The 26,272-nt window shown below is 39.8% G+C and overlaps 1 protein-coding gene across 1 annotated transcript in view; it reads right to left on the reverse strand.

Annotated features, from left to right (window-relative positions):
* Nucleotides 1–26,272, reverse strand: part of LOC122806552 (very-long-chain 3-oxoacyl-CoA reductase-like) — a 389,647-nt gene that overhangs the window by 97,776 nt on the left and 265,599 nt on the right. The window contains exon 8 of the mRNA XM_044077079.1: nucleotides 26,008–26,089. Within this exon, the coding sequence (XP_043933014.1) occupies nucleotides 26,008–26,089 (82 nt within the window). The remainder of the gene's footprint in view (nucleotides 1–26,007; nucleotides 26,090–26,272) is intronic.

Raw genomic sequence — 26,272 nt, forward strand, 5'->3', positions numbered from 1 at the left:
TGATAGAGTAACAGGTTTTGCATTAACGTGAATTTTCTGATGGATATGAAGTCTGAAACACAAATGTCTGTCATTATTTTCTGACTTCAATCATCAATGATTTGTCAGTGATTTGCCAGAAAACCACAATTTTTGGAGAAATAGACCAAAAGTATGAGTAAAAAGTCTGAACATTCTGCGAAAACCCGGACAGTTGAGAGTGACACATGACTAAAAGGACCATGGCCAGAACTTTAAAAATACTATGAGATCTGATTGACAGTCCGCAAAGACTACATAGAAACAGCATAATAAACTGACTTCAGAATACTGATGCACATTGCTGGACAATGGACTAACTGCAGGCAAGTCAGATAACTCCCGGTACAGGTTGTTATAGTAGTAAAGATATTAAGAAATTATGGCATACACAAAGAGGGAGATCTGCAGGTGGAATAAAGTATTTGATAAGGGCAATATTCCCAAAATGTAAACAGGAAGATTTTCTCACAAGCATAATCTGGACTTTAAAACTCAGTTTGTCATCTAACCCACCACCCTAAAATGAATTTGTACTTTTGGCATGAATTCCAGTTTGTTGCCACTCTAAATAATGTTAGGAGACAAAACTAGAGAAAGAAAATTTCATATTACATTGTTAATAGCAGTGGCATCTATCTTGGAGGTATTCAGTTTTATCCATTTACTATTTATTCAGTTATGAATGCATTGAAGATTGGTTCCTAATTTGACTAGCAAAAGCTAGAACAGCAACGTTTCTGTGGTAATGTGAGAGAGAGAGAGATAGCTAGCTAGCTAGCTAGAGATGTATGCTATCAACTTAGAAGTAATGTTGTAAATCTCTCCCATGAATAATGTCCCTCAAAGGAAGCATGCATGCAGAAGGCAAGTGATCCAGATTGGAAATCAATGGGCCTTCATAGGTGAGAGTAGATTGAAGATGAATTAACTCCTGAAAACACTTTCTGCATTTATTCAGACAGGTGGGAAGTAAACCAATTAAGCACTTTCCCTGTGATGTCGCAACAATGATGGAGTCTATCCAAAAGAATCCCATGGTTCACTATGTCAGATTCTCAAGAAAGAACTAAAAGGACGTAAACTGGATCACAACTTCAATCCCTCATCATGAATAGATCATAAAAGACACCACTCACAAAACACCAACAAATAAACTCAAACTTAATTAAAAAAACAAACAAACAAAAAAAAAAACAAATGGACCACTCAACAAACACTTAAATTTTATTACAGCATCTGGTACCTCGGCTATTTGTCTTCTCAGGATATGACATCATGACATTTCTTGCTTGTCTTTATACAGGAAAAACCCAGTTAATCATAATTAAACAAATAATAAAAACATTTACTACTTAAGTATTTAATAGATTAACTAGTTACTTGATATAAATGCATATTTTTAATACAACATTTCAAATAACTTACCTTCAAATACATAAATTATCTTCCTGATTTAAACACCTAGGGCATACATTCATATAATTCAAAATCATTTTCATTTCTAATTCCCTTACTTTATTTAAACCCCCCCGGGGAGAAAAGTTTGTGTCAGTACATTGAAGAAGAACCCAGATTCTAGCCCAGATGTATCTTTACAAAATGCTCTGCCACCAGGCACTTCTCATATTTTTATTCCTAATATCACCCAAGTGTTCCAAAATTTGGACTTTTACTGTCCGTTTTATCTGATGCACATACCAAGTGGGATGCTGACACCCACATGCAATAATTTATACCACCCCAATGGACTCACAATTAAACTTACTACCGTATTTCTCCGTAAATAAGACCTAACCAGAGAATAAGGCCTAGCATGGTTTTCTAGGGTGGTCATGATATAAGCCCTACCCCAAAAATAAGCCCCAGTTAAGATCGTCAACAACACACAATGGACGTGTTGAATTATAAAATAATAATATTACTGACACCTGTTGACTGAGATTATCATACGCTGCTCACCAATTTTGGACCATTTGGACACCCAACTTCTTCTCTTTGCAAACAGTCATAAAATTCTTTCCCTGGAAGTCCTCCACGATTCTTACTTTAACCCTAATCCTCACTCACACTTGATGTTTGAGATCCTTGGCCCATAAACACTGGCAAGTGAATTTTGATTGGTCAACGTACAGACATTGCACGTAAAACGTGCTTACTTGATAACAAATGGGTGTGGTTGTGTCTTCTTAACTGTCGCCGTTTTTGTTGCCACTCCTGTCTCATAAGTCTTCAATTAACCCCCCCAGACAAGATGAGTGCAAAAATAAAGAGCTATTCCATCGAGTACAAGAAAGGAAGCATGGAAGACTCCCAGGAAAGAATCTGATGGCTTTCTGCAAAGAGAAGAAGTTGGATCTCCGAACGGTCCGAAAATGGTGAGCAGAGTATGATAACCTCAGTCAACAGGTCGAAGATTGATATGCTAAGAAGTGCAAGTGTGGATCAGGTCAGCAACCATTATTTCCTGAGCTGGATGACATCACCTGTGAATGGATTGATATCAGGAGAGCAGAGGCTTTGGTTGTGCACAGGGCTGATATTCAAGTATTTGCCCTGGAAATGGCACCACAGCTAGAAATATCCCCAGAAGAATTCAAAGCATCACAACATTGTCTGGATGGCTTCCTTCAGTGATATGAAGTGTCTCTAAGAAGATCGACAACACTGCTCAAGCTGGAAGATACTGAAGTTATTAGACGTGCACTTGCATTCAAGTCCTTTGTTGATAGGATCGACTTTTCTAAATACCAACTCTCCATCATGATTGCTATGGATGAAACTGCAGTGTTTATGGGCCAAGTATCTCAAACAACAATTGATCAGAGGGGTGCCTCGTCAATCTACATTCCCTCCACTGGTTACAAAAGTGCACGTTACCTGTATTTTGGCAGCTTGTCTAGATGGAAAGAAAACCCTACCTTTAGTCATTAGTAAGGGCAAGAAAGATAAGATTGAAAGTGTTTCAGGCATTTACATTCCTGAAACCGAAAAATCCTGGTGCACACAAGCAGTTATAAGGAAGTGGGTCGATGTAATGCTGCCACTTGTTTTGTGAGGTGGCAAAAGAGGTCTGCTAGTCTGGGATTCAGCCAGCACTCACTGTGCTAAACACATGAAGAACTTCCTTACACAGAGAAGAATAGATCAAATAATGATTCCCGCAGAAATGACTGCCTATCTCCAGACTCTTGATATTGCCATAAACAAGCCATTCAAGGACCATTTGAGCATGGAACTCAATGACTACACTGAAAATAGAATGGAGAATAATCAGCGTGAAAACTTTGTGAAACCTAGCCTACAAGAGGTCGTGACTTGGGTGAAGAATTCATGGGATAAAATCACTGACAGCTGTGTTGCCAATCCACTACGAGCAGGCTACATGGACAAGCAGTGCTCATTTAAGGAGAGGTCTGTTGCTAGGCATGACAGATTGGGACCAATGGTTGTACAGAAAATGGAGTTGCAAGAAATTCAGGCCAGAATTCGGGGGTTGGAGACTTATGACAATGTTCCAGAAGAAGATGACATGACTGTATTTGAATAACTTTTCCGTTATCGGGGCAACAGAATGGATTGCTTCTGCTTTCAGCTGCCAGCAAGTTCTTGTTAGTTTTTTGACTTTATTGTATTAAGGTAACATTTCATTATCAAGGGGTAATTACAAAGTAAGGCTACTAGTTACCAGATTTCATTTTTATGACTTTCCATCATTCTTCTCTTACGGTTTGGGTAAGGAATAAAGAAAGCATCACCACGCAAAAAGTGGCAGTTATTCACCTGTTTTATTCCCCTCCTCCAATACACATGTATTGAGATTTTTCTGCACTTTCTGTTAAGCATGAAATATTGCACTGTGAAAGCCAAGGTGTAGATATTCTGAAGTTGAAATGTTTGTTGCACTGTTTATGTAGAATTCTCACACAACTGTTAACTCATTACCTAGAACTGTTGCCCAGTAATGGAAAAGTACCAAATAAATGTCAGTTTGTGTACATGAATAAATGTCGATTTGTGTGCATGAATAAATGTAGATTGTTGTATGGGGGGGGTAAGTAAGGCATCCCTTGATAATAATCTCTAATGCGTATTTTGGCGGGGGAAAAAGTATAAGACCCTATCTTATTTCTGGGGAAGTACAGTATTAGAAATAAACTTTTTTCTCATTTATTTTGGTCCCACTGAGATTTTTTAAACTTCGGGGCATACTTTACAATGCCACATGCAAATGTACCCCTTTGACCAAACTTTTGAAATTGTCTACTATTCCCAAAGCTTGAAATTTCTTTTAGGTTACTATGTCTTCTATACGAATAGATCACAAATCTAGGAAAATATCTACTTACATCTTTATCATTACAAGTGATGTACCAATGATCCCTAATGAAAATGTTGTAAATTTAGATACAAACAATAATTTGTCTTTGCTCCCGTTCATGTCATCATTAATTTCCCTAAAGCTCTGTCTACTGAAATCTAACCTTTCTTTCCCTTTTGCTTCTAAAAGCTTCTTTTTAGCTTTACTAATTTGTTCTCTTGAGTACCCATGATTACTAAGTCTATTTTCAATCCTGAGCAACTCCTTTTCCCTGAAAGTTTTATCTGATGTGTTTCTAAAAATTCTCTTCAATTCTCCATATGGAAAGAATCAGTCAAATGGAGTGGATACATGCTGGTTGCATACAAATAATTATTCACCACTGCTCCTTTCCTGTATGGCTTAAACATTGTGTCATTATTCCCTTCCACATACAGTGTAACATCTAAAGAGTTAATCAACTTTTTGTTTAACTCACATGTAAATTTAAGTCCTTGGGGAATTCTCATTCAAACCCTTATAAAACTTAAAAACAATCACTCTCACTACCCTCACAAACAAAAATAAAATCACCTATTTATCTCTTAAATAAAAGTACATGCTCAGAAAAAAATTGAGCACGATATGCAAACTTCTTTTTAAAATCACATATACACAGTATTGCGTATGAGGGGGCAAAGATGTTCCCATGGCTATCCTCTTAACTTGTAAATAAATATCCCCTTCAAACGAAAAATAATTGTGAGTCAGATAAAATTCTAACAGTAACACTAAAAAAAAGATGTGGGAGATCTTGCATCCATAACATTTTCAAGTGCTTCTAAGCCCCATCTGTTTTGTATATTTGTATATAATGAATTCACATCCACAGTATACCAATAATAGTTTATCTGCCATGTTAACTCTTTTAATCCATCCAATAAATCTTGAGTTTTTTAATGTGGGAAGGAACTTGACATAAACTTTTTCAAATGAAAATTCAGAAATATGCCTACATTCTGCAAGTATGACCCTGTGCCTGAAATAATAGGTCTACTAGGGGGATCCCTTAAATTTTTTTGAATCTTGTGAATCACATAAAAACTGAGTCCATTGGTTTTTTAACTTGTTTTCTCACATCATTCATTTGAAGGAAACCCAGCCTTTCCCTTTCTCTAAAATTTCCAGTAAAACCCCATTAAAGGCTGTAAGTGGAGTATTTGTTAATTTATCAGATTTCACTTGATTTTCCAACAAGTCAGTAACCATGTTCAAATATTTATTTTTATTCAAAATTACCCAATTACCCCCTTTATCCACTTGTTTAAACACATACTTATGCTTCACGTCTCTATGGGTTTTGCAAGGCCAAGCACTTATCTTTATCAAATTGATAACCTTTTTTGACTTTAAATACTTTCCAAGCTCATGTTCTACTTTTTTGCTTATGTCAGAAGAATTTTTCGGTGGCACAAAAGTCTGACATTAGAAAGGGAAGGAACAAACAATTTCCCATAACCCTTGTACAGCCCATCAGAAACAACATCATATTCATTCAACATTTCTTTCACAAAAAAGACAGTGTTCAGAGCCATGTCAGTCCTATGTCTATTCCAGAAAAGAGACTGGAACAAATTATGGAGCTTGGTGATCTTAAAATAGAAGTCCAGCTGCACAAATAGCACATACTTTAAAAGCTCATTTAAAAACCAAACGTTAAGCTACAAGTCTAGACATCTAGATAATGAGAATGTAAGGCCACCTCCATATGGATGGCAGGTATCACTGCCTCCTTTAAGCCAGAAGGAGAAACCCCTTCCTTAAATGCAGACAAACTGATAGGAGACAGTCTAGTAGAAGACTGGTCTTGGTACTACTGGGAGGATACCTCCATAAGGATGGGAGGTATCACTGCCTCCTTTAAGCCAGAAGGAAAAACCCCTTCCTTAAATGCAGACAAACTGGTAGGAAACAGTCTAGTAGAAGACTGGTCTTGGTACTACTGGGAGGATACCTCCATAAGGATGGCAGGTATCACTGCCTCCTTTAAGCCAGAAGGAGAAACCCCTTCCTTAAATGCAGACAAACTGGTAGGAGACAGTCTAGTAGAAGACTGGTCTTGGTACTACTGGGAGGATACCTCCATAAGGATGGCAGGTATTACTGCCTCATTTAAGCCAGAAGGAGAAACCCCTTCCTTAAATGCAGACCAACTGGTAGGAGACAGTCTAGTAGAAGACTGGTCTTGGCACTTCTGGGAGGATACCTCCATAAGGATGGCAGGTATCATTGCCTCCTTTAAGCCAGAAGGAGAAACCGCTTCCTTAAATGCAGACAAACTGGTAGGAGACAGTCTAGTAGAAGACTGGTCTTGGGACTACTGGGAGGATATCACCAGTCTGGTAAGGCAAGGTTCCAGATCACAGGTAATATGGCATGTGATGTAAACAAGAGAATCGCTATCATAATCAGGACTGATATGATTCTTGACAACCTAGTGCCACCATGTGTATATTGTGTAAACCACTTGATATAACTGAGGTAAACTTTGTGGCAAAATGTTGAGCTGTAAGCTCATATTCATTGCTTGTCGGAAGCTTCCTGGTAACGCGACAAACCAGATTGCACAGCCACCCCACCACTCTGAAACCCTGAATAGAGCAGTGGGTTTAATTGGCATAGCAGCAAGCAGAGAGTAGCTTCTTCCAGGAGCATAGTACTTATTTTAAAAGAAGTCCAATGTCTGGGGGAATCACTCTCCACCTCATTTAAAAGCCTTAACACAGCACAACAAATGTCTTACCCAGTTCAAACTCAGTGGAAGTACTTCCTTTCAGGCCACTTTACCTACCTCTTGCAGACCTTCCATTGTTCATCTAACTACATTTATCTTTAGTGTACACATAGTTACTGTCTGAAACATTCATTCTCCCACAAATCACTTACAGTTTTCTTCTCCTTTCTTTCTCTTTTTCTTTTTCTTTTCTTTTATTCTCATGAGTCTTGATTCATAAATGGACATGGTGACAATTTTCATACCACAAAATTATTTATAACTAAATTACTTGTACTATAAATACTGTATATAACATCCATGTTGCTATGCAGTCTTGATTCAAATGTTATGCTAAGTTTGCAGCTTTTTCATAAGTTTTTCATGTATATACTCATCATGTATTTTTGTTGAATTGACTAATCAAAGTTTAATATCTTATGCTTTTCCCCATTCTTCTACACCTTAACATCGACAACACAGTGTGGATGTGCTTTTGTGCATGTCCTAAGGATTAAACTTAGAGCAAGCAAAGGAAAACACATTTTCTCTATGAGGGCTAGTCCCCCAGCATCCCCGTATACCTGCTAGTTATTTATTCTAACTCTGGGATTGCAAAATCCTTGAGGAAAAGGCATATTGCCCAATGCCAGAGACTGTCAATCTCTTAACACCTTTCAATCATCTGTTCTGTTGACCAAAGTGTGTTAACAAAACAAAGGTGACATTAAGAACTATCATTTAAGTAATACCATACATATATGAATTATAATGCAGCAGGTAAACTTTTCAGCTTACAGCAATAGTATCTCTAGTTCAACTCTTGGCTGGGGTGGCTCCTGTGCAGAGTCTACAAGTCCTCCATGTATTTGTGTGGATTTTCTCTGGGTGCTCTGGTTTCTTCCCGCATTCCAAAGATAAGTAGTAGATGGACTGGACACTCTAAACTAAACTGGCCATACGGGTGTGAGTGTGTGCGTGTATGTATATACGTGTGTGTGTGTGTGTGTGTGTGTGTGTGTGTGTGTGTGTGTGTGTGTGTGTGTGTTATGGAAGAACAACCATGGCAGGGCTAGCCACCCAGCTGTGTAAACATTAGCTCTAGATGACAATCACTCTTAATATGACACCATGACCCTATGTGCAAAAACAGGAGTTATGTATGGATATACACACACACACGCGCGCGTACACACACACACACATATATATATATATATATATATATATATATATATATATATATATATATATAGTTCCCCTTTAGAATCTCGAATTGCTGAAAGCTCGAAATTCATAAGCTCGAGCCCAGAATCTTGAGTTTTCAGCAACTCGAAATTCTAAAGCAGACGTAAAAGACATGCAAACATGTCTTTACAATGTTTTTGCAGGGGGGCCTGCACCCCCCACACCCCACTACTTAAATATACCAACTCTGAGATCGCACTACAACGGGGATGAGGGAAATCTTCCATTCCGCACGGTATACAGAAGCGCACAACTGGAGAATTTCTGTTCCTCTGCTATAGTGTGGTCACGGAGCTGGTATATTTCAGCAGGGAGAGTACAGGGGGACTCGGCCCCCTGCATATGTCAGTAAACTTCCTTTTTTTGTTGTTGTCGTCTCCCCTTCACAAGTTCAAGTTACTGAAACTCAAGAGTCTGAGCTCAAGCTTAGGAATTTTGAGCTTTCAGTAACTCGAGCTTATGAAGGGGAACTATATATATATATATATATATATATATATATATTATACACACACACACACACACACACACACACACACACACACACACACAAAAAAAAAACATATCATATAATGATTGATAGAGATATTAGGAAGCACTTTTGCAGCAAAAAGGCTTAGGCTAAAAAGAACTTGTTTCTAGAATGAACTACAAATTCATGGAAACATTTAAAACAGCCTGAGAGGAGAAACGATGGGCTTGGAGGAAGGAAATGATTGGAGCAACAATAAGATGCTGTTTTGCATAAAACAGGTAGATGAGACATAAAAGGCTGTTTTTTTGCTATCTACTTTATATTGCATAAATATGCCACAGTCAGCAGTTCTGTGGTTTGATGATAGTTGGTGTCCAATGTTATTTTGATTACAGCTGCTCCATAAGAAAGGACAGATGCAATAGACCTTGCTCTACCTTGGGTAACATCATAAGGTATGTATTCCTTACCTTAATGTTTCTTGGGCTTCCTGTGTATGTTAGTGTTGCCACCTGTCAGGAAATTTTCCTGACAGTCAGTTAAGCAGGGTCTTTGTCAGAAAATCTGGAAATCAGGTTGTCAGGAAATCCAGTTATGATGAGTACTTGAAAGGTATTTTGAATTATTCTGAGCTGAATTTCTTCACTACATAGCTCTCAGTGTATTACAAACAAATCTCATCAGAATCAGGGACAAATCCAGAAGTAATATTAGTATTATTAACTTGAGACATTGACAGAATAAAAAGATATAAATTAATATATAATTTCTGAAATAAAAGATGTTTGTAACTCTAATTATTGGCATTATTTATTAAGTGTAATTCACCACCCTTTCTCCAAAAGTAACCAGATTTAGGAGGGATTAAAATGGAGAGTGCTAAAATTTCAGTCAAAATCATAAATATTACAATAAAACTACAATCCACTCTGCTACAGGCCCCATGAGGAGCTCAGTGTCTCTCCAACCTAACACCACTCAGTATTCAACTGCGGTACCACCTTTATCATTCTTATAAGAAAAGCGCAGTCCGGGTCTGAACTGTATGCAAACAGCTAAAGTTAACTTTGAACCTAACACCACTCAAGTATTCACCTGCAGTACCACATTTATTATTCTTATTAGAAAAGCGCAGTCTGGGCCTGAACTGTCTGCAAACAGCTAAAGTTAACTTTGAACCTAACACTACTCAAGTATTCACCTGCAGTACCACATTTATTATTCTTATTAGAAAAGCGCAGTCTGGGCCTGAACTGTCTGCAAACAGCTAAAGTTAACTTTGAACCTAACACCACTCTTAAGTATTCAACTGCAGTACCACCTTTATCATTCTTATAAGAAAAGCGTAGTCCGGGTCTGAACTGTCTGTAAACAGCTAAAGTTAACTTTGAGTATGTGTCTACCTGTTTGAGCCAATATTCATTTTTCCCCTGGAGAGCACTCTGCTTTGGCTTGTAAGCAGCCCCCCCCCCCCACTCATCTTCCACTTTCTCTCTTATTCCCTTTTGTTAGCAAATAGTATCCATAACTGATCAATACTGTGTGTTTGTTAATTTAAACTGAGACCACAGTAGCCTACTGATACAAGGTTATTCTGTTTATCCACCTAAGAAATGGTTAAGAAATGACTTACAGTTTCAGAGCAGTCCTTGGTCAATTCTGACTGTTTCTTAAACACAAACTTGTCTTTGCTTTGGCTCATTAACAGCAGTACAAAAGAACTGCCTGCTCACACCCTTGTTCTCCCCCTCCCCCTTCCCTGTTTATTACCTTAAGCCAATCCCAAAGTTAATAAATATTACCTGTGGCAGGCACCATTTTTAAAACTACAACCACCCTTTGTCACTATCATATGTTCATTTACCAGTTTACTCTGTTACCTGATTGTTTCCAGCCCCTCATAAGAGCTACTAACAGGGTCTCTACCCGCTCCGCTCCCCACCCTAGCCCTATTCTCTCCCGCCCCCAGTGGTCCTACCTTTATTACACTCACAACCCCATCCCATCTTTCCAATAGCCAACCACAGTACTAACCCAAAACTATCTCCTCCCTCTTCCCACTACTATCACACCTCCTCAACTAACATGTACAAGCATACCTTACCTGTGCTCACTGCATGCACTCTCCTTGCATATCTTACATCCTACCAAAGCTCCATCATTCCCCCACTCAACCACTACCACTGTACTACTACTCACACCACCACTCATGTCTCACCCTCACTCAGCTCCCCTCCCACCAACTCAAGAACTATCCCTATGCACCCCTCACATATTCTACCAACTATATCACTCAAACATAAAGCATCCCTACAACTTAACATAGTAACCCTCCCACCATACCTATTACCCACAGAGCACAATCATAAAGTTTCCCTAATAATCAAACACATTCAAAAACTGAAAAAACTAATAACCTCATGCATATCAAAACTAGCCCTAAGTGGAGATATCCACCCCAACCCTGGCCCTACCATCTCCAACCCCAATCCTCATAATCAGACTAGAAACCACAACTTCTCCCATATCACAGCCAATAGAAAGCCAAGTGACTTCCTTCTACTAAGCCTAAATATTAGAAGTATATCCAAGAAAGTCCATGAACTCCATGCCACCATAGACTTGTACTCCCCAGATATAGTCATCCTGACAGAAACCTAGCTAAAACCTCACATTACCAGTGAGCAAATACTCCCTACCAGTTACGGCATACTAAGAGTAGACCGACTAAACAAGAAAGGAGGCAGTGTAGCTATAATATTTAAACAGCATCTAAACATCCAGATCTTAAAATCATCAGCTCCACAAATAGGCAATGAAGAAATAATATATACCAACCTCAAAATAAACCAAAACAAAACCATCAACATAATTAGATGCTATGTCCAACCTGGCCAGAACATCCCTCCACTAGAAAACCTCCTCAGCTGGTCTACCCACCATCTCCCCCAAGAAACTATAATTTTAGGTAATTTCAATATTGACTGGCAATCCTGTTCTGGCAACCATCCAAGCCATCATGTAAACCTTCATGGCGTCACCCAACTAGTCCAGTCGCCCACCAGGATAAATAAAAACTCCAGCAAGCACACTACCCTGGATTGGATACTAGTCAGTAAGAGCCCCCAGTCATATATAACAGGCTGCTTATCAGATAGCCTCAGTGATCACTCCCCAACATTCCTACTCAAAAAATACCTATATCAAACTAAACCTGTCATCTACCGTCAAATACGTAAAAAAATAAACTTTAACCCACTCTCATTCACCTCATCCCTCAAAGAATGTAACTGGCATCCTCTAAAGTACCTCAGTCTTGATGACGCAGTTGAATTTTTTAATACTAACTCCCTGAGCATCCTTAATTACCATGCCCCCATAAGACTTTCCAGAACCAAAGCACAACCCTCCCCATGGCTACAGAAAACCACCAAGTCAAAAATGAAAAACAGGGATAAAGCCTGGGAGCACTGGCGCAAAACCAAAAACCCCTCAGCTAGACAGAAATTCCTAGAACTACACAATAGAGTCAAAAAGCTAATAAAACAGGATAAATTCCAATACTATCAGTCTGCCTTAGACTCCTCCCAACACAGCCCCAAACAATTCTGGTCCTCCATAAATACCATCCTCCACCCAGGTAAAGTCAGTACCCCTCCTCCTAACATCCCTCACTCCTCCGAAAATATTGCTACCTCATTCAACACACACTTCGCACAAACCATACTATCACTAGCTAAAAACAACCCCCCTCCCCTCCAACCCACACCTTCAACTAGTAATCTCCCCACTGCCTTCTCTTTCTCCTGTACCTACCTCCAACATAAAAAAACTCTTAACTAAACTTAAGCCCACCAAATTAGCAGCAGACAACCTCCCAAGTGAATACCTACAAATCGCAGCTGATGCTCTGGCCTACCCAGTATCCATCTTGATTAACCGATCTCTGTCAGAAAGTTACGTTCCCACACTGTGGAAAGTATCACATATAATTCCCCTCCACAAAGGCGTCCCCTCCACAGAACTAACCAATTACCGCCCCATAGCTATTCTCTCTCCACTCTCCAAAATACTAGAGAGATGCGTACACTCTCAGGTCTCAGACTACCTCCTTACTAACAACCTCCTTTCCAATACTCAGCATGGTTTCCGACCAAACCATAGCACCACCACTGCCTTACTCTCCTTTACTAACACTATCCTTCAGCATAAAAACAATGGCTATCTCTCCTCTGCTACTTTCCTAGACCTATCTAAAGCATTTGACATGGTCCCACACAAACAACTAATTTCTGTCCTCAGTAACCTATCCTTCTCTCAATCGGTCACTAACTGGTTTCAGAGTTACCTGTCTGACTGCCAACAATCTGTTGTATGGCAGAATGGCATATCTCCCCAACTACCTGTCTCCATAGGGTTCCCCAAGGATCCATCCTTGGACCCCTACTCTTCTCTGTTTTCACCAACAATCTAGCCTCTGCCACCAAACATGGCACACTCATACAATATGCAGATGACTCAACCATCATCTGCTCAGCCCAGTCCCTACCCACACTGCAAAAAGTCACACAGGAAGCTTTTCCTCTGTTAAAACTTGGTTACCCAATGCCCAATTAATACTCAACCCAAACAAAACTAAACTACTCATCTTCCAACCCACCAAACATACTCAAAACAACTCTCACTTTAACATCACAGCAAAAGACAACACCACTATTTACCCAACTGAACACACCAAATTGCTAGGAGTGGAAACAGACAATAAACTAAATTTTGACATTTACATATCCATGACCATAAAAAAGTCCACAAAAAAGTAGGAGTGTTATACAGAAATAAGCAATTTCTCACCAAAGCAGCAAAGATTTCAATAGCAAATTCCCATATCTTCACCCTACTTTATGCCTCTCCAATATATACCAACCTAAGGCAATGCTATCTAAACAAGCTAGAGACCTGCTATAACAAAATCGCCAAATTCGCGACAGGGGCATCCTACCATAGTCACCACTGTCTCTCACTTGCTGAACTGGGCTGGCTTGAACTCCCTCACCTCTTTCAATGGTATCAACTCTCACTCACCCACAAACTAGTAAACCATGCACTAAATGTCCCATCCCTCCAGAATCTACTCCAACCCTATTGCACCACCAGACCACTAAGATCCAGCAACAAAAATCACTTGCAGATCACTAAAGCCAATAACTCTGCTGGGGAAGCACTATTCTCTTGCGCCATAGCCAAATTATGGAACTCCCTCCCACCCACAATTACCTCCGTATCATCATGCACCCACTTCAAAACTTTACTAAAAGCATACCTAAAAACATGCTGGCTATGCCCTTGCAACTCCCACTCTAATATCACCCACCCCATCCAACCACTACCTTTCTTTCCACCCCACTAGCTACCTTGATTATAGCAAGCTCAGATGCTCATAAGCCTAGTACTTATTATACAGCAGGAACTTCTTATTGTAACATTTGTTAATGTCTGTTATGTACTTCGCAGATAAAGATTCTAGTTGTCTACTGATGTACTATGTTCTTCATCTGTAAATATGTTTGTAATTAATTGCTACGTTAATCAAATTGTTAATCGCTATGTAATCCAATATAACTACTGTCTGTTTATTTTAACTGTGGAGCTTTTCTCCCCGGGCCTCCGCTGAAAATGGACCTATGTCCAGTTGGACACTCCCGGTCAACAAATGTAAATAAATAAATAAATAATTTGAGAGTTATGCTGAGGTATGTTAAGTGACCACTTACTTACGTACATTATCAAGCACAAGGGGGACGACCCCCACCAGACCACCTTTAAAACCATCAGAAATAATAAGAACTTCCAACTCCACCAATTTTCAAAATGAACTTAGAGCTTACAGTTGGTCAATCCTAAAGCATATTTCACTGGACAATGCGGTAGCATACTTCAGTTCCACATTCCTTGCTATTCTTGATTCTCACGCTCCTGCTCACTCCATTAGAACCAAAACAAAAACTGCCCCGTGGCTCTCAAAAGAGACCAAATCTGAAATCATAGCTAGAAATAAGGCATGGGACAAATGGCATGCCACAAAAGACCCACTAGATCAACTCAGATACTGACAGCTAAGGAATCACACAAAATTATTTATTATACTAGACAACAAAAAAACTTCTACTACCATCTTCAACACAAACATCACAACAAACCTCAAAAGTTTTGGGTAGCAATAAATAAACTTCTTCACTCAGGACAGTCCTCCACTCCTACCCCATCAGCTTCCAACCATAAATCCCCAGAGGATATTACAAATACTTTCAATAGTTTCTTCACAGAGACTATCCCATCCCTAGCCAGACAACTGGCACCCAGCTGCTCCAACCCAACTTCTGCAACAGACAATAACCCACTCTCCTTTAGCTTTCAGCATGTTTTACATCACTTATCAGACCTCTAATTAAGAAATTAAAGCCAACTACTCTGGCAGCTGATCTCTTCCCAACAGAGTATCTGCAAAAAGCAGCAAATGCCATAGCATAGCCTGTCTCCATCATAATCAGCAGAACCTTATCTGAAGCCACCATCCCCTCCATTTGGAAAATATCTCATGTAATACCACTCCATGAAGGAGGCAGCTTGTTTGAGTGGCCACGGTGGTGCAGCGGTTAGAGTTGTCACCTCACAGCAAGAGGTTCTCTGGTTTGATCCTCGGCTGGGGTACCTTCTGTGCGGAGTCTGCATGTCCTCCCTGTGGTCATGTGGGTTATCTCCTGGTGCTTCGGTTTCCTCTCACATCATAAAGACATGCTGTAGGTGGATTGGACACTCTAAATTGGCCCTAGGCATGAGATCATGCATGTGTGTGCCTTCCGTGGAAAGGTGGGTGCCAGGCTGGCAACTCAACACCATAAAGCTCTACTGCCAGTCATGAGCAGACAGGTGATCCGCTGTGGTGACCCCTAACTGGGAAAAGCTGGAAGAAGAAGAAAGGAGGCAGCTTCTTTGAACTGTCAAACTTTAGACCCATAGCTATTCTGTCACCATTGGCTAAAATTATGGAGAAGTGTGTCCATTATCTTACCCAGAATAAGCTGTTGGCTAACTCTCAGCACCATTTTAGGCCCCACCACAGCACCACCTCAGCCCCCCCTATCTTTCTCTAACACCATAAACCATAACTGAAATAAAAGCAAGCTTTTCTCAGCTCTCTTTTTAGATGTCTTCAAGGCCTTTAATATGTTCACCCACCAAATACTCATACACAACCTTAAGGCATTCTCACTAAATAGCCATGCACTTCAATGGTTTCAATCTTACTTGTGTGGTAGAGAACAAGCCATCCTATGGCAGGACAAACTATCAACCTGTCTACCCGTCATCCTAGGTGTCCTCCAGGGCTCCATACTAGGACCCCTTCTTTTCTCTCTTTTTATTAATGACCTTCCCACTGTCATCCCAAATGATACCTGTATCCAATATGCGGATGACTCCACCTTGATCTGTTCAGCCACCACCCTGACAGATCTAATGACATTAACCCAGAATACTTTCAATATAGTTGAAAACTGTCTCTCTAACCATCAGCTGACATTAAACCCTAACAAAACAAAGTTGCTTCTTTTCTCCCCCACTTGTAAGTCTTCCTCACTACTCTTTACCTTAAAATCTAATAATGGTACCATTATCTCCCCAGATGCGCAAACCAAACCCTTAGGCATCACGATAACACCCTCAAATTTGATATCCATACCAATCAAACTATCAAAGCCATTAACAAAAAAAGTGTCTCCCTCTATAAGATCAAACCTTTCCTTACGCCATTTGCTAGGAGTGCTATTGCTCATTCCCATCTACTCTCCACTCTTCTCTATGCCTCCCCTCTACTCACTAATTTGAACAAATCCGCTCTTAGCAAACTCTCCAGCTGTTATAACCATGTTGCTAGATTTGCAACAGGCACAGCCTATAGGACCCACCACTGTCATAACCTAAATCTTCTGGGGTGGCTAGAATGGCCTAGCCTACTTCAGTACAACCAGCTTATAATTGTTCATAAAGTTCTTAACCACCCTAATAATATGCCTGCACTTAAAAATATCATCAACCCTTATAGCAACCTGAGGTCACTTCGCTCTTCTAATAAACTACTCTCTATTTGCTAACTCTGTCGGCAAAACTTGGAACTCTCTTCCTGCTGATCTTACTCTTGAACCTTCTCTTACTCAGTTCAAAAAAAGCCTCAAGCTATACTTTAAAACTCACTGGGTATGTCCTTGTTCAAAACCTGACTAGATCCTCCGCTTTAGTCTGTAATCATGTTACATTGCCTAGTCAATTTGTCAACAGTTTTAAAAATGTATGATTATATTACCTGCTTGCTCAACTGGAGCCTGTAAACTGTGTGTAACTTGTAATCATTTTGTGATTTTTTACTGTATGTTCTACCTTGGAGCTTTTCTACCTGGGCCTCCGTTGAAAATGGACATATATCCAGTCGGACTATCCCGGTCAACAAATGTAAAATAAATAAATAAATGTTTCCTAAAATGATTACTGTTTCACTTGGAATTTTTTTATCTCCATTGACATTCAGTGCAAACACAGCCATTGCTGTAGCTTATGATTGTCTGTATGTGTATGCGTGTATATGGTGTGGGGGTTAAAGTGTGTATGTATGTATGCATCTGCATACAGATGTATATGTATATAAAAGCAACAAGTCAGTTCTAATTTATTTCAGTTTTATCACAGTTAAATATCTGTCTTGCACACAGTAATTGGCTGTTTGTGGTGGTCTAGCCTGGCTGTGTGGGACAGTTACACATTGTTGGTACAGTGGCACAGTGGGCTGTTGGTGTTGGTCTAGGCTGGCTGTGTGGGACAGTAACACATTGTTGGTACAGTGGGCTGTTGGTGGTGGTCTAGGTTGGCTGTGTGGGACAGTAACACATTGTTTGTACAGTGGCACAATGGGCTGTTGGTGGTGATTTAATCTGGCTGTGTGGGACAGTAACATATTGTTAGTACAGTGGCACAATGGGCTGTTGGTGGTGGTTTAGGCTGGCTGTGTTGGACAGTAACATATTGTTAGTACAGTGACACAGTCGCTGTTGGTGGTGGCCTAGGCTGGCTGTGTGGGACAGTAACATATTGTTGGTACAATGGGCTGTTGGTGGTGGTATAGGCTTGCTGTGTGGGACAGTAACACATTGTTGGTACAGTGGTACAGTAGGCTGTTGGTAGTGGTCTAGGCTGGCTGTGTGGGACAGTAACACATTGTTGGTACAGTGAGCTGTTGGTGGTGGTCTAGGCTGGCTGTGTGGGACAATAAGACATTGTTGGTACAGTGGCACAATGGGCTGTTGGTGGTGGTGTAGGCAGGCTGAGTAGGACATAACACACTGTTGGTGCAGTGGTACAGTGGGCTGTTAGTGGTGGTCTAGGCTGGCTGTGTGGGACAGTAACACATTGTTGGTACAGTGGCACGCTGGGTAGTTTTGCCATGTCACAGTGCTTGTCTGTCTGTCAAAGTCCTTGGCTGTGATTCCATCTGTGTGGCGTCTGCATGTCCTCAAGGTCTTTGTATGGGTTATATTCAGGTGCTTTGGATTACTACAACACTCAAAAACTGTGCTCTAGGTGGATTAATGTTCTCTGTGTCTCCCTTGTGAGAGCACTGGCTTGTTAGGGGTTTTGTGTGTGTGTGTGTGTGTGTGTGTGTGTGTGTGTGTGTGTGTGTGTGTGTGTGTGTGTGTGTGTGTGTGTGTGTGTGTGTGTATGTGAAAAAATAATATTGGTGGATGCGCACATAAACCTCCTGTGTAGTGAAAAAAATATGGTATAGAATGCATGCCAGAACAATCACAGCTTGTGAGGACCATTATTCCTGGCCGTATAAGTGGATTAATAGGTTCCTCTGCTGTGGGGCCCAGCTAGTCTAAAACTGGCCACACTCAGAGGTGGTCACAGAGATCACCTTAGTTTGCATGGGGGTCAGTGATACTGTGGTCATTATTTCTTTAATATTCCACAAAGTTAAACTTCAGAGTTGTGCACACAAGGACTCTCCAGCTTGTGTGTTAGGTGGGGACAATGAGGTCATTACTTCTTTAACTTTACTCAAAATCGCACCTTAGAGGGGTGTACAGAAAGTCACTATAGCTTGTTTAGGGCCAGCGTTTTTTGTAAGAGCAACACGTTTTAATTAATTACTGTGAGTGTGATTTTTTCCACTTTCTTTCCAATTGAAATCTGATGTATATACAGGTGGCCATGAAATAGGTGAAGGGGAAAATAGGCATGTTGTTTATGTACAGCTGACTGCAACAGATTGGAATATAATGTTCTCCTCTGCTTTTTCACTTTCATTCGAGTATGACTTCAGAGTAGTACAGTGAATGTGTCTGCCTTTTGTGGTTAGGGCCAAGCAGTGTGCTGTGTAGATGCAAGACTGCAGCAACTAAAAGTATGACTATTTGTCTTTTCATTTCCATCCCAATTTGACACCAGAGGATTAAACAGAAACTGACTACATCTTTTTGTTTTTTTTTTGGGGTGGGGGGGGGGTAGGCAGTTATCCCAGATATGATTTATGTACCTTCTCAAGCATTTTCTAATCAGTTTGTTTATAACCGCTACTCAGTTTATTATAACTATTGTGCCATCATCATTGAACATTAAATTTTGGACATAACGTATTTCTTCCTTGAAAGAAAAGAAAAGTTACTTTCTTAAGTCATAATTTTTGTTCAAGCCATCATTGAACCAAAGATTGTGGAAAAATCTCTAAAATTCACCTCAGAGCATATATAACCCAATAATGTCTAGTGGTCTTCTGACCCCCGCTTAATTACGTTCTTCCCTAGATACTTATTACAGTGTACTCTTGGCCATTTAGGATGTGTTGAAAGGATGTAAGAAAAAGCTTTCAAGTAAGACCATGTTTAGTAAAACAAAACATTAGTATTCTGGATAGTATGAGGAATGGGAGAAAAATGGGGTGCATGCCAGAGTGACAGTAGATAGCAAGGGTGGGAAGCACCATTGAATACTTTGCTTATGGCTTCATATCGTCTAAGTCTGCCCATCTAGTAACTGTGTATGGTATTTAAAAAACTGGTGCTTATGGATGTGGCTTGCTAAAAGGGGTGTGTCCAAGGGGTGAGGCAAGGGGTGTGTTTTCATTCCGCAGAGTGTGTGTTTTATCTGTCAGGAATTGGAAAGATGAAAAGGTGGCAAACCTAGTTTACGTTGATGATTTCAGCACTAGTACAAGCAAAGAAATGTATCTTCTGGTACAGCACCAATCCCTAGTACGTACATTTTAAAACAAATGCAGCAGAAATCTTCTTCTCACTGATAACCATAAGCTGGTTTTCCTTGTTTTTACCAAACTGCTTTCCTCCAAAGAAAACAACCATAATCTTCATGGGATGTAAACCAAAGGAGCTATTAGTGACTCTATTAGAACATGTGTGATTATGATTGATTTTATTAAGTGCTAAAAACTGTGGATGAGTAGAAAAGATGTAGAAAATGGAACTGTTTACTCCTCTTAACAAGCTACTTTACAAACAAAAGTTAAAAGCAGCGGCACTTCCTGGCAGACACTTGTGAGATACCATTTTGTGACAGTCGGTGATTAGGATACAATGTCACACTAACAGACAGCAATTAATGTGATGGTTCTTGAGCCAGAAACCAGAAGTCTGTTCTATTTAATTAATCATTTGATTTGAAAAGATATGATGCAGTTGGTAACACTGAAATTAAAATAAGATGTGACTGCTGTCAGGCTTTGTTTTGTTGTTGGGGAAGATAGCTTAACAGTACATCATGAAGCTTAGTAGCTGTATGATACAATGGTGTACAGGTTATAAAGTACAGTTGTGTAAGACAAACTTACTGTAACGGTAGATATTCGAATCAGAATAAAAGTACCACAGTCAAGAATTCATTCTGAGGAAGTCTTCGGACGAAAGCGGACAATAAATTACAGTATGCTATTGGATTTGACTGTTCTTTTGCTATCTTGACTGTGGTACTTTTATTCTGTTTTGTTTTGGTTCTGCATTTACTTTGTTTCGTAGATATTCGAATGATCACTGCTGCAGTAGCCTTAAATATATGGGGTTATATCCTGCCAAGAATATAACAGCTGGCCAGCTTCCAAAGCTTCAGGGAACCAACCACGTTCCCAACCCATCAAGCAGTTTGAGCTGAGCTGATTAAAAGGCAAGTTTGGATGCAAAGCCCTTCAGAGCTTTCCAGCTAGCAAAGAGAGGGAGACTAAACTCTGAAAGGACAATGCTAGGAATAACAAAAAAAAATGTCCACACTGTGGCATAAAAACACACCAACAAACAAGGGGGAACAGAGGAAGGAGCGACTATTGCAGCAGTGATCATTTGAACATCTACTGTTATGGTAAGTTCATCTTACACAACTGTACTATGTTCTTCATATTGATCACTGCTGCAATAGCCTTAGCTATATGGATAGATTACCACAGCTAACTATATTTGGGAGGGGGAAGGAGAAAGGTCCAAGAGCCCATTGAGAATGGTTCTAGCAAAGCTTGATCTAGACATAGAAAAGGAATCAAGCTTATAGTGCTTTGTAAAAGGATGTACAGAGGACCAAGTAGGAGCTTCCATAACACTTCTAGAATACCCTTTCTAAAAAGCAATAGATGAAGCCAAAACCCTGGCAGAATTTGCAGTGACTCTGCCTGGAATAGATTTCTCAAGGTGAGTATAACAGAATGTAATAGCCTTAGGCAACCATTTGGACATAGTCTGTTTTGACAGAGAATGTCCCTTATTACCTTCAAAAGAAAGGCACAGACTGATCTAAAGATCTGAAAGATTTAGTTCTGTCAAGATAGTACCTGAGCTGTCTATGGACATCCAAGGTATGGAATATCCTTTCTCCCTCATTTTTAAGTTCAGCAAAGAAAACAGGGGAGATAGTTTGGCTTAAGGTAAAACTGGATATCTCTTTAGGCATAAAAGAAGAATTAGTTCTCAAACAAGCCCTGTCACTCTGGAAAATGAGGTAGGGTTGACCCACTGTAAAAGCTTGTAACTCAGATACCCATTTTGCAGAGGGCAGTGCAATCAGTAAAACTGTTTCCCATTTTAAGAACCTCAAGTCAGCCAAATTAGCTGGTTCAAATGGAGCAAGTGTTAGCTTTTCTAACACAAAATTAAGATCCCAAGGAGGGGCCTCTGGTTTACTTGGAGGCCTATTTTGCAAAATCTCCTTCAAGAACATTTTGATATGAAACTACCTTGAAAGAAGAGGATCTATGGGCAGACATGCTGAAATGGTCAATAAATGAACCTTGATAGATGAATAAGAAAGGCCATAAGGTACTAACTCACACAAATATTGTAAAACCAGGGAACAACTAGTCCTGAATGGGTGTGGGTTATGTTGCTGGCACCAATTAAAAAACATTTTCCATTTGCTAATATATTATTTTCTAGTAGCAGACTTTCCTGCCTCCATTAGTACCTGCTGCACATCCTCAGTAAACAGATGCCTAAAAGGAATTAAGACTCTATCATTCAGGCAGTCAACTGAATATGATTAATGTTGGTGTGTATCAACCACCCCTGCTCTTGTGTGAGTAGATCCATTCTGTGAGGAAACTTGTAATAATTGCGCCTGACCATTTCCAAAAGAATGAAGAACTGCAGTTACCTGGGCTAGAAGGGGTTCACCACAATGATCTTGGGGTATCCTTCTGCATCTTCAGAAGTACCCTGGGTATTAGTGAAAAGGGTGGAAAGGCATACAGAAACATTCTTGTCCAAAGAAAATAAAAGGCATCTGTCTTCCAGGCCTTCTTGCATGGTGTCCTAGAACAGAATCTTGCCAGCTGATTGTTTAGAGATGAGCTAAAGAAGTCTATTTGGGGAAGTCCCAAGAGTTGGATGAACTCTTGAAAACCCCCCTGATCTAATTTCCTTTCATGAGGATCTGCCCTAGTGGTGCTCAGCTTGTCTGTCACACAGCTTTGCTCTGACAGAATGTAGGATGTCTGCAGAGTGAGATGGTGCTGTGAAGCTATATTCCAAACTAACATGGCTAGTCTGCATAGGGGATACAACTTGGTTCCCCCTTGCTTGATGATGCATCACATGATGGTGGTATTATCTGTCACCACTTGAAGAGATCCCAGAGACCAAAGATGGGTCAGAGAGACACGTGCCTTGACTTGGGCAAGCATCTCCTTGATATTTATGTGCTTGCATCTGTCCTTGGTTTCCCACATTCTCTGTATGTTTATCCATCCTGAAACTGCTTCCTACGCAAAGTCTGAAGTGCCTGTGGTGACTGAGTGCTTTGGAGAAGGGAGAGAGAAGGGGAGACCTGGATTTAAAGATATCTATTGTCTCCAGCAAAAGAGTTCTCTTCTGACAAACCCCAGTACTGGAATCTGAAAAGATAAAGGGTGTTGATGCTGGTATCAAAGAGATTTCAGATATCACTACATCTTTCTCATATGTAGTCTTGCCAGGAATATCATGAGAAGCACAGATGCCAGGAGATCCAAAATTCTGAAGTACTCCCTCACAGTCACTGCAGTCTGAAGTGGAAAACCTTAGAAATAGATCTAAATAAAGATCTATTTTTTCCTGTGGCAGAAAAGCTCTTTGAAGTGAAGTGTCTAGTTGACAACCCAGGAACACAAACCTGTGTGAGGTAGTCAAGAAACATTTTTGAATGTTTAGCTGGAATCCCAGCTTGTACAGCAGATCACTAATCCAAGAGAGAGAGATTCCTGACATTTTGAAAAAGATTCTGCAAAGATAAGCAAGTCATCTAAATATGGAAAAATGTGGCTGCATTCTAGTCTGCAATTATCTGTAATTGGAGCTAGACACTTTATGAGCAATCTTGGTGCAGTGGATAGCCCAAATGGTAAGGCAGAGAACTGATACTGTGATACAAATACACAAAACCTTAAGAAACATCTCAAGTCTGGATTCTTAGAGATGTGATAAGCATCTTTTAAGTCTAGTGTTATGAAGAAACTTGAAAGAGGACGAATAGGTAACGGGTTGTGAAGTGACATCATTTTGAATTTGGGCACTATCACAAACAGGCTTAGCAAAGAAAGATCCAGAACTGGTCTCCAAGCATTTTCTTTCTTTGGCACTAGTAACACCCGTGAATAAATCCCCTTTCACACCTGGAAAGGAGGAACTGGTTCTATCACTCCTTGGGACAGCAAGTGATGAAGAAAAGGTAGAAACAAAATGGTCTGATCTGCAGGATAAGGCATGACCCCCTGAAAAGGAGGAATTTCCTCCCACTGCAATCCATAATCCAGATGAATGATTTTCAGAACCCATTTGGCTGAAACAATCTGTTGACAAATAGAAAAAAATGGAGATTCAGATATTCTGGAAAAGAAAGGGGGCCAGGGTGGTAGGAGGTCACAAGGTTTCCTTACAGTCAGACTTGTTGGGCTGTCCTTGGTTTTGGGAGGTTCGAGACTTCTTTTTGCAACCCACTTGCCACTTCTTAAATGTCTGTCAATCATCTGTGGTTGAGGGAAATTGCTAGCCTGCTATGGTGGCAAAGGCTATTTGCTTAATGTTTTCTTTTTTTGGCTGAAAGATGGACCGATCGTGGGACTGGCAATCTCTTTCTTGTTCAAGATAAAACAGTGTCTCTTTCCTGGAGATGACAAGCAGCAAATGCCAGTAAAACTACCAGTCCACAAAAGTTACTTTTTGACAAAAAACACAGTAAACAAAACACTTTAAAACACTATGGAAGCCCTGGAACAGAACAATAAACACAATTTGTCCTCAGAAAATATGTTTTCAGCTAGTTTCTACTACTTTTAAAGTGACAGAAAAAATGGGTGTAGAAGCTGACCATCGATCCTCAAATGCTTCAGAGGAGTGTACTCTTTAGCAGTGGTAAAGCACTGACGGGCTTTGCCTCCAAACTTGTTTTGAGCTGTTTATTTGGATGCATGGAAGGTGCCCTGAAGCTCTGGAAGCTGGCTGGCTGGCTGTTATATCCTTGGCAGGATCTAATTCCATATAGCTAAGGCTACTGCAGCAGTGATCAATATGAAGAACATCTTTAAATGGGAAAGGAACTACGATGGTTTCTGGAATGAAGCAACAATGTGTTTGTGCATAATGTGTAGCACATCCGGACAAAAGGATATAATATTTTTAGTGATGAATTTAGTATATTTACTGGGGACATGTGCAGGCCAAGTTAACTCAGTACAATAATAGATGGTATGACAGAGACATAGTGATAAAGAGTAATAAAGGGACTTAAACAGAAATGGTACTGGAGTATAATAGTGCTGAGAGACTACAAAGACAACTATAAATAAGCAAAAAGAAGCATTAAGAGTTTAACTTCATATTAAACTCTATCAAAGTTTCAAAAGTTGGAGATAAGTGGTCAGACCTTATTAAGTCAGAAAAATGGAATAATACACCTTGCGGCAAATGATTTACAAAACTGGAAGGAAGTAAGACATGGGTTGTGGGATATAAAGGAGCCTGTAACCCAAAATGCATCCCATATTAAGGGCTAGCAGGGTAGTTAATTAATTATTTTAACTGTATATGTGGCAGAGAAGAACGTTATAAGGAGTGTGACAGCAAGGTTTAGGATTTAAATCCAGACTACTGCTTCTAACTAATATGTGAAATACCATGGCTACAGTCCACCAGACTAAATCATTGATCTTAAAAATACAGAGAACAGAACAAAAAGAAAACCCACAAAAATATACATAAACATAAGTTATGTCAGTGAATATGTTAAATGAATCCTATTATGTGAAAGGAAATGTATATATTTTGGTATAAATGTTTTTTTTTTTTACTTCTATTTATGGCAACCGCAGAACTCTTATTTGAAGAAACACAACCATATTGCTACAGACAAATGCAATACAAGAAGAACAGTTAAGTAGGGGCCTCTGCTACCTAACAAAATGATAACAATGAAAATTGTGCCGGCAGTTCAGTTAATAGCAGTTATAAATACACAGTTTTAAAGACTAAACTAAATAGTTCAAAATAAAAAAAATATCAGAATATTCCAAAATGAGTCAAAATTGCAAAGTTTATCACCTCTTTACTACTGCAGTCTACTTTCTGAGTTAAAACATTAAAAGTCATAAATACCTAACCTTCTAGGAAGAGTTCTTACCTTTGAAGCAGAATACATAGCCATAAGTGGAAGAGGAAAACACCCAGCTCCAGATGATATGTTGATGATGACACCCTTTTTCCTACAAAACAATCAAAGCAAAACAGTTTAAGAAATGCTTTTTTGAGCTAGGGTTTTGTACCTGGCTAAGGATTAAGACTGCTAAATTTAACTAATTTGGCAGCATATCCAGCCAAAGTAACTATGGCTTACATGCAAAATTAAACTACCAAATGTCATTGGCAATGGGTGGGAGGAGTCAGTA

This window comes from Protopterus annectens, chromosome 7.part0 (genome assembly GCF_019279795.1).
Source record: "Protopterus annectens isolate FY-2018-M chromosome 7.part0, PAN1.0, whole genome shotgun sequence".
NCBI lineage: Eukaryota > Metazoa > Chordata > Ceratodontiformes > Protopteridae > Protopterus > Protopterus annectens.